The following is a 9,598-nucleotide window of genomic DNA, read 5'->3' as shown; positions in this document are numbered from 1 at the left end:
AAAATGCAGCGTACACGATCAACCGCTTGCACCAACCCAATAACAAGGATCCCAGACCCCCTATCCAGAAATGGAGAGAACACTGGAAGATCCAAGACCCTCTTGCCTCCGCCGCCCACTTGAAGGTATTTGGATGCAGAGCTTGGGTCCATATTCCCAAAGAGGATCGTACGACCTCGCAGAAGATGGAACCGCGCGCTCAGCTTGGATACTATGTTGGAACTGAGGGAGATCACGGCCATGTTTGGCGCATTTGGATCCCCAAGTCAAGAAAGGTTGTTAGATCAAGGGATGTTACGTTTGACGAATCCCGCGTATACAAGGACGACTATGATGCCGATGGTATCGCGATTTAAACCCCTGGTGAAGCCCCAATTCCTGTTGTACGGGGCCAGGTGGCTTATATCAACGTCCGCCAACCTGAACGCCAACCTGAACGCCAACCTGAATTAGAGCCACAACCAGACCCTGCGCCACAAACAACGCCTAATAAAAGAGAGGCTCCAGACAAGCATGTATAGATGACACCTTTAAATACAACCACCTGTCCACGCGAACTGGTAATACTAGAGACCCCGACTGCTATTGCTCAAGCGCCTTATCATGGCCAACCTGCTTGCCGCGGAGCTTACATGATATAATTTAACAACTACCTGCAGCAAAGGGCTCGCTAACAAGGCATTACCCAAACCTCCATGCTTGCAAAGTATAACATGACAGCAGTATTAAATACCAAGATACAATATTAAATGTTTGGCAAAGAGAATATATACACAGGGAACCAGCTTTAACCTGCTATAAGCCCCCTAGAGGCACCCCTCATGTAACACTAGAACATGGAGGAGGATGCTAACATGGGCGAGGTAGAGGAGGTCACTCTAGTTCCAAACTTCCTAAAAATATGTAATACAAACCACAAGCTAGACCATATATAGCCTTCTGGCATGAGTGGAAAGTATATTTAAATCTTTAAAAGAAGTACCAAGGCCCACGCTCCAGGCTGGCTTGGTAATAAGCAAGTCCTATTGGCTATAACCACTCTTGACACTGTTAAGGCAGAAGAGTGACTTAGAGCGTTAGATATTATTATCCCGCAGACGTATGTACAAGCGATTTGAAGCCCCCATGTAGAACATTGGGTTGCCATGATGCAGCGCCAGTTTAAAGAGATCATGGAGATGAAGACCTATAAAGAAGTCCCATATCCTTATGGTGATATATATATCCTTCCTGGTAAGTGGGTATATGTGTTAAAGCTTGACAAGTACAACTATATTATTTAATTTAAGGCATGCTGGGTGATCTGCGGAAACTGCCAGTGACCTGGTATTAACTTTAATAATACCAGCTCGCCTGTACCAACAGATCCTGCCACAAGGATATTCTTAATAATGGTTATAGTATAGAAGTGACACTACAAGCAGGTTAATATTATTACTATATATCTTTATGCAATTATGGAGTAATAAAAGATTTATATGCATTTACTAACAGGGTTTAAAAGCAAGAACTACTTAAAGAAGATTTAGCTGCTGCTTAAGGCTCTATATAGGCTATATTAAGCAGGCTACCTCTGGTGAAACAAGCTTACTACTTATCTTAAGAAGCTTGGCTTCATGCAGCTTCTAGAAGAGGCCTGCATCTTTAAACATGGTGATACTTTTATTATTATCTATATTAATAACCTGCTAATCACTAATAATAATGTACAAGCCATTGATGAGGTTATCAAGCAATTAAACATGATATTCAAGGTCAAGGTTATTGGCAAACCAGCGAGATTCCTGGGTTGCGCCCTATTGCGCAATAAGGATAACTTTATTACTATAAGCCAACAAGCCTATATTAATAATATTTTAAAAGAATACTTTATAAGCAACTGCAACCACGTTGCAATATTAATAATACCAGGATATTGTTAACAACAGGTTATCTTAAGCAACCAAAATAATGCAGAAGCAGAGCACAATAATAATATAGAACCAATCTCGTACAGCACGCTTATAGGTTAACTTAACTGGCTTGTGGTAAAGTCACGCCCTAATATATAGTATCCAGTTTTCCATTTGTAGTGTTATATATATTAACCCCTATAGTATAATATTAAAGCAGCCAAGTAAATCCTGCAATACCTACATAAAAGTGCCTATAACCTTGTTCTAGAATGTAAACTAAAAGAGGTAGAAAGTATTTTTATTAATACTGCATTTTAGGACCATAAAACTGGCCATTTAACCACCAGGTTTATTATCTCCTTTGCTAGCACGCCTATCTCCTGGTCCTTAAAGAAATAGATAATTATAACACCAAGTTCCATGATTGCAGAGCTTGTTGCCTTTAATAAAGCTGTAAAGGAGGCCCTTTATATTTACAAGCTGGTAATTGTGTTTGGCTTGCAAGACACTACTAAACTACTAAGGATTAATACTAACTTTGCAAATGCCATAAAGCTACTGCAGAAGCCGGGTTTTTCAAGCAACAAGATGGTGAGATGGATCAAGAACCAGTATTTCTTCATACATGATGAATTGCAAAAGAAGTCCATTAAATTCAACCATGTTAAAGGCATTAACAACGTCGCCGACGGCTTCACCAAACCACTCGATGGTGACGCTTTCCAGAGATACATGACGAGTTTGAACCTTGATAGAGCTGGCTAAGGTGGCACCTTTCTAAATTGCATGGATTTGGGCATGGCGACCGAAATGAGAATGACATGTAATTAACCACCAGAGACTGCCGCTCTCTACCCAAAGAGGATGTATCTATGGCTTCATTTTGGCCCCGCCGCTGAGGGGGGTGTGTTGAGATAGCCTCAGGCATCAGCTGGCGGTCACGTGCTCTCCGCACCACTGACTTTCCACCGATCGCCTTCTAGATAGAGAATCCAAGGGCTTCTCAGGGCGATCGCTCACCTCCGAGTTCCCGACAATATACATAACAAAGAGCGCCCCCACCTGTCTTTTTGTTTGCAAATCTTGTTCACATGTACTATTAGTATGTGTTCCTATCCTTATGGGCAACAGCCGTGCTAACGGGAACCAGCACTGCGCGTATCAGCTTTGCGCACCTTGAGCTACTATTAATTGAAAGTTACTCGGGCTATATATCCAGCTATGTCAAAATGATAACCGCGGCCGCAAAGGAACTCATCGACTCTATGACCAAACAAACATCTATACTAGAACACCTGAGCCACAGCAGTGAGAATCAAGCTCTACCGTTGAGCGTGTAAGTTTACTCAGGATTCTTTTATCTCGATACCGACCACACTTCATAGGGCCGGAACTTATGAAGCCGCAGCAATGATATTAACCGGAATGCCACAGTTCATGCAGCTCGCTTATACACCTATACAGCTTTACTTCGGATTAGATGATCAGGGCTCTTTCACGAACTATACCAACAGGGTACCCGGACTACCTGCACCAGGGCTCCAACAAAATACGTGGAAGGACTTTCTGATTCGGTCACCGCGATCGTACCTTCTGATGGCTGCAACAGTAGACCATAGTTTATCGCTTGGGCACCTCCCGCGCACGGATTCGCTTCCTGACCTGCTCACTTGTCTCTTGCCTGGAAGTTTGCGGATATGGCTCCCCTGGGATGTTTCATCGGCCTCTACCTCTGATCATAGGATAAGCCCCCCTGGACGTCGAAAATTCCTACTACGCCTAACTAAACTCGGGTAGGTATATCAGTCCCCACGGCCTGTCACCAATACCCGGTCCCGCTCAACATGAAGCGAACTACTGTCCACAGAAGGGTGAACGGTATTCGATATCACGAGAAAGTCAATCTAGACTATTTAGATTTAAGAGCAGCTGAATGAAATGGGTCTAGTTAGGTGAAGGAGTGAAAATATACTCCAATGAAAGGGCTGTATACCCCGCATATCCAACTCCACACCCCCGCACCCGCAATCGCCGTTTAGGGCAGGTTGCGCCGCTCGGGCAAACCCCCAACTTCCCTGCGCGCCGCTCAAGGGTTCTTCTTACACCTCAAACATGCCTTCTACGGAAAATGACGGCGCCAAACCTCCCCTGCTCAAACTGCCGCCGTATGTTCCTTTTTCCCTCCCGAGGATGCGGCGATCTAACTAACCGTCCATCTCGGCAAAGAACGACACATCAAGTGTAAGACTCGGACAACCTCCGTTACCGACGAATATTCTGACAACTAGGACAAGGTGACAAGCAACGACCGAAATGCAGCCGCTGTCAGTCGCGCAATCTAGACTGCGTCCCGGTCGAGCGGAAGGGTGTCTTCAGACGGGGGTCGAAGGATATTCTTGCAGATTCATTTGCTGCGGATCAGACTTGGGTGAATAGTGAGCCGAGGAAGTGGAGGGGTACGGGTGCGGCTCCTGCGGCAGGGGTCAAGAGGGCAAGGATCGATACTAGGGCTGAGATTGAGTCTGCGGAAGGACCTGCACCAGGCCGTGTCCCTGAGTCCTCCAACGAAACCGCGACGGAAGGTGCCTTGGCCCAGGGGCCGAATCAAGACAGCGCCGCCGAGAATAGTATCTCGACCGTGCTCCCATCCGAAGCCTTCCCTGAGCAGCTTCCTATTTCGCCAGACCCATTCCCATTCGGCACAGCCGTCAGTGGTCTAGATGCTCTTGTCTCCGCGGCTGTCGGTACAGGTCTTTATCATGACTCCCCGGCATCAACGCTAAGCATTGGCGCAAGCCACGGAAGTCCATTTTTCCATGGTGTAAATACCATCTCGCCGCAGTCTTCTACCGGTCACTCTGGATCAACTACCGCGGAAGTCCAGCCCCTCGCTAGCGTTCAGGAAGCTTGCCTACTTCGGTACTTTATCGAGGAGCTGTCTCCTTGGGTATTCTCGCCTGTTTACTTTACTACTACACTGATACTAATGTGGAGATCCAGTTCGACCACTGCGACCCGCAGTCCCATTTCCGCCAGGTCGTCCCACTACGTGCGCATAGCGATCTAACTCTGCGTAATGCGATCTTCGCCGTCTCGTCGCGTCATCTGAGCCGGTTACCGCAGTTCAAGACATCTCGGGGGATTGTTTATCATGACCAATTACTTGCTGATCTCACGACTTCTTCGGCTGTTGAGTACATGCTAAAATGTATTCCCGGTTTGCTATCGTTTCATACGGTCAGGGACGCCCACGTTCAAGAAAGCCTGATGGCTGCCGCTATCATTTTGAGGCAGTACGAGGAGATGGAAGAGGAGGTTGAAGAGGCGGGCATCGAGGCTGATCTTGGTCCAAGTGAGAACGGTACGAGTATTGGCGATGCTGATGAGCGCAAGCAGCGAGTCAACTTTCTCGCTATCACAAAGACAATCATTTATTCTATGATCGAGTCACCGCTCACGAGATCGTCTCTTGCTGTCGCGGCTTACTGGATTGCGATCCGGCAGGAGGTGTACTATGCGTTGACGAGGAAGCGCGCGCCATGTGTTTCATTCACGCCGGAAGACTGGGCAAACGCCACTGTTGCAAACATGATGATCATGCACGCAGGTGAAGTGACAAAGTGGTGCTGGGGAGGCAGGTCAGCGGCTGAATACGGTACTCACATTCTAAACAGTCTACTGTCTGCGTCTTTTACTGACACAAATATTCGTCAGAGCGACTGAAAACACACCAACAACACCTCATAACAGATTACTCAACACATCTCCTACCCATCCTACAGAAACCTCCCGACAGGTCGAAAGGTGATATCTTTCCGACAGTCTGGTACACAACAGACTCCCAGGTAACCGGCGCCCAACACCTCGAGCTCGCGCGAATGATCCTGATAGCTGAGAATCCTCGACTTCGGTGCGAATTCCCTTCACTATCCGCAATTGCCCCTTCACCTTTCCACCACAAATACCCATCCAGCCACTGACCTTCTGCCAGAGAACCCAGCACCCCCCGCGCAACCCACCGCAAAGCCGAGTCCCTAATCCGGAGCATCGTTCTCAACCTCTGCGGCATCGCAATTGACAACGTCTCGCGCCGAATGCCAGCCCTCGTCAACGCCGTAATCTCAATCATGTTATATGGCGAGTACTTCACTGAACAGGGTGAGAGAGATGCCCTGAGGGAGGTTATCGATCGCACCAAGAGTATGCATGCTTGGCCTCTTAAGAGGCCATATGAGAGGCTTTGTCGGTTGTGGGAGGAGGTTGATGCTGTGGAGATTTAGCATAGTCCGTGTTCCTAGCATTTTGTTTAAGGTATGGAGTTAGAGCACGATAATCCTTATGGCCGGTTCGAGCCATTGTATGCGGAAGGTACGACCAGCGAGCGCACCTTCCTTTCTTGTTGTAGCAATTCGGGAAGGCGCTACCGGCTACCTAAGTATTCGCAGCTGCCCTATATCATGAATTTTGGTTCTGGTGCTTACCCCCGGCCAGTCAGGTGACTTGAGTACATCCGGGGTCTCTTTGACGCGTTCGATTTCAATACTCCCTCTCCTTCAATCACCTCACGACATGCCCGGAAACTCCTTCAATCGCATGTTTAGATTACCTTACCCTATTCCTTTCATCCCTGGGACGGCGACGTGGTTAATCTCCGTGCTGCACTTGTGGGCATCACGACGCCGCGTATATGGAGTGCTACCTCGCCAGGCTCTTGCCCGGTTACCTTCTCTGAGGAAGAGAGCCAGAAAACGATGGGGAATCGGATGAGCGGAATGAGTCTGAGCGTTTTCTTTAATAAGGGATCATCTCGGCATTGACCTTGAGGGCGGTACAGAACCGGATAACTATGAATGGCCTTCGAAGCGGAATACCGAAATGACACTTGAGTTTACGCGGCGGGATGGGTTATACGGGTCTGAGCAGAGAACAGCCTGGTGGAATTGGCCCTTTAGGAATGATGGTGATACTTCCCTGCCGCCGTCTAGGTAGGTAATTCAATCTCAATACATTAAGCACTCTCAACCACAGTATCAAACCCATTCTCCTCCAAAAAACCTAGGCCAACTCTCCTTATCCATCAAAAGGTCAACCCCATAATCCCCTAGATAAACAAGCCCATTAATCCGTCGTCTATTCGTGCTCCCTTTTATCCCGGAGCAGCACCTCGGAATCGCAAGGACTTTTTCCCCAATATATTCTGTGGGTTCAACAGCAAACGGCATGTTTGTATTGGCGTATACCCCGTTATCGTCCTCAATTTCTATAATATTGATTTGGAGTGTTTCGGGGTTTGGATTGTCCTTGGGAACAAGGTGGTCGAATGTTACGCCGTAGTAGTCAATTAACCTTATCATGACGCTCGCTCAGTACAACAACGGGGTCACAGATGATGGTGATAGTGATAGTCCCCTCCCTAAATCTCACTTGGCTATCGGGGCTATGATGTCCCTACCAAGATCTCAGTTGGAGAGGGAGCTTCGTATAGAATAAGATATTTCTTGCATCGTAGGCGAGAACACTGATATTCAGATTCTTGCCTGGCGTATGGTAGCATGGTCGTCCAAACCTGTCGAACTACCGGCCTTCTTTAGGGCTCATGTTTCCAGGAGTAAAACCGCTTTGAATAGATTTTGAACGGTAGATGCACCTACCGGATAAGGTAGATAGCTAGTACAAAGAGCCCTTGCCCCAGTCGTGCTTATCAACCAATTCCCAAACCTGGGCTAGGTACCTTATTGCACATGAACTCTTATTCGTCGAGTAGTCGACCTACCTTCGGTTACTGCACCTCAGCATTTGGCGCGAATCCTTGCGGCTGTGATCCGCGGACCTTTAGCATACATAAAGAAGCCATTCCCCTCCTGCAGCCCAGTTTCTCAACACCACCCGTCACCCCGCCCCCTCCACAGGCTGCGTGATAAAATGCAGGCATCTGATCCAGAAAAACTTATCGCACATCCTAAGCCAAGCACTACAGCGACGCCAGAGACGATAGAAACACAAGAACCAGAACTCTACTCCACCTTCACCACACTTCAAAAATGGACCATCGTCTCGATCTCAGCATACGCAGCTTGGTTTTCGACACTCTCTTCGCTGATCTATTACCCCGCTATTCCGTCGCTTTCAACGTCCCTCGACACTTCAATCTCAAAGATCAATCTTACGGTGACTGTGTACATGGCCGTCGCATCTATCGCGCCAGCACTTGTGGGTGATACAGCTGATATCCTGGGTCGACGGCCAGTTTACATCGTGACGCTGGGTGTATATTTTGTGACGAACGTGGCTATTGCGGTTACGGAGCGGTATAGTGCGTTGTTGGGGTTAAGGGTTTTGCAGGCACTTTCTATTTCTGGTACTTCGTCCCTCTTACATATTCGCCTGAACACTGTGACTAAAGTAATATGCTAATGGGATGGAGGCAGGGACGTTCTCGATTGCGTACGGGGTTATAGCGGATGTTACGGCTCCTGCTGAGCGCGGCTCTTTTGCTGCGTTGGTTTCCTTTGCGTATGTCATCTAGATATTCAGGTACTCGTCGCATTAAAATTGACTATTGATTCCAGTATCGGCGTCGCACCAACCCTGGGCCCTATTCTTGGTGGTGCTTTAACCTATGCCGCGGGCTGGCCGTGGATCTTCTGGTTCTTGTGCATTGCCTCGGGGAGCTGCCTACTCATCGTGACTCTTTTCCTACCGGAAACATGCCGGGGTATCGTCGGGGATGGATCCGGTGCTGTACGTTCGTACCAGAGGCCTCTTGTTCCGGGTATCATGAGTTCTGGCCAGTCGCAAGCTCATGCGTGTGAAGATACAAACGCGGAGACCAGGCCAGGCAGCAAGCGACGCTTCCCCAACCCACTTCGCTCAATCACGCTCCTCCTCCGACCGGATAATGCAATTATCATCACGGCTTGTGGGCTGATGTACACGGTATACACGTGTATCATGGCATCGCTAGCGACACTATTCGTACCGACGTACGACCTGACACAATGGGAGGCCGGACTGATTTATATCCCCTTCGGTGCAGGCGGCATTGTTTCAACATTCATCTCTGGCCGAATTTTGAATCAGGCGTGGCGGGATGCGAGAATCAAACGCGGGCTACCCGTTGATAAAGGGCGCGGCGATGACCTGGATACGTTTCCCGTTGAGAAGGCGAGACTGGGTGTAATCTGGGTGCCGATGGCGTTGACAGTGGCTTTCGTGGTTGGGTCTGGGTGGGCGTTACATTTTCAGACTGTGAGCTTTGTTGGACCTTTAAGAGCCTGCGGTAGATGGCTGATGAGATGTCTAGCACATGGCTGTTCCGCTTGTTCTGCATTTTTTTGCGGGTCTCGTAATGCAGCTTGATTTCAGTGTAGGTCTTTACCTTCCCCGGCTTTTGATAGACACTGACCGGTACAGGTGTACAACACCCTGCTGGTTGACAAAAATCATCGATCTCCTGCGGCAGCGCAAGCGGCTAGCAACATCCTACGCGGGACGCTATCCGCGGTCATGATCTCGTTTCTGCAGGACATGATTGACAGGGCTGGGATAGGATGGACATTCACATTCCAGGCAGGGTTGTGCTTGATGGCTGGAGCCCTCTTTGTGACGGACTATCGGGTCGGGATGCAATGGCGACAGAGGTCTAGGCAGAAAGAACTCCAAAGAGGTGCGAGGATAGAGTAGATGATAGCACAAATGAAATA

The 9,598-nt window shown here is 48.3% G+C and overlaps 3 protein-coding genes across 3 annotated transcripts; all 3 read left to right on the top strand.

Moving 5' to 3' along the window:
* Nucleotides 1-2,179: 2,179 nt before the first annotated feature.
* On the top strand, nt 2,180-2,823 carry BDV14DRAFT_95842 (Ty1/Copia family ribonuclease HI). The gene has a single exon (XM_073777924.1). It carries the CDS (start codon nt 2,316-2,318, stop codon nt 2,658-2,660), a length of 345 nt encoding a protein of 114 aa, XP_073626030.1. The 5' UTR covers nt 2,180-2,315; the 3' UTR covers nt 2,661-2,823.
* A 1,184-nt stretch (nt 2,824-4,007) lies between these two features.
* On the top strand, nt 4,008-6,175 carry BDV14DRAFT_202314 (uncharacterized protein; the record flags this gene model as incomplete). Its single annotated transcript, XM_073773998.1, has 5 exons — nt 4,008-4,060; nt 4,215-4,842; nt 4,896-5,550; nt 5,610-5,805; nt 5,887-6,175. 5 exons carry the CDS (start codon nt 4,008-4,010, stop codon nt 6,173-6,175), a joined length of 1,821 nt encoding a protein of 606 aa, XP_073626029.1.
* Nucleotides 6,176-6,795: 620 nt separating this feature from the next.
* BDV14DRAFT_210219 (major facilitator superfamily domain-containing protein) lies at nt 6,796-9,578 on the top strand (the record flags this gene model as incomplete). Its single annotated transcript, XM_073775841.1, has 6 exons — nt 6,796-6,880; nt 7,873-8,253; nt 8,324-8,408; nt 8,465-9,143; nt 9,199-9,261; nt 9,309-9,578. The coding sequence occupies 6 exons, from the start codon at nt 6,796-6,798 to the stop codon at nt 9,576-9,578; spliced, it is 1,563 nt and encodes a 520-aa protein (XP_073626028.1).
* Nucleotides 9,579-9,598: the final 20 nt, after the last annotated feature.

This window comes from Aspergillus stella-maris (genome assembly GCF_047715825.1).
Source record: "Aspergillus stella-maris strain CBS 113639 unplaced genomic scaffold BDV14scaffold_45, whole genome shotgun sequence".
Classification (NCBI taxonomy): Eukaryota; Fungi; Ascomycota; class Eurotiomycetes; order Eurotiales; family Aspergillaceae; genus Aspergillus; species Aspergillus stella-maris.
This window is presented reverse-complemented; position numbering and strand designations above follow the sequence as displayed.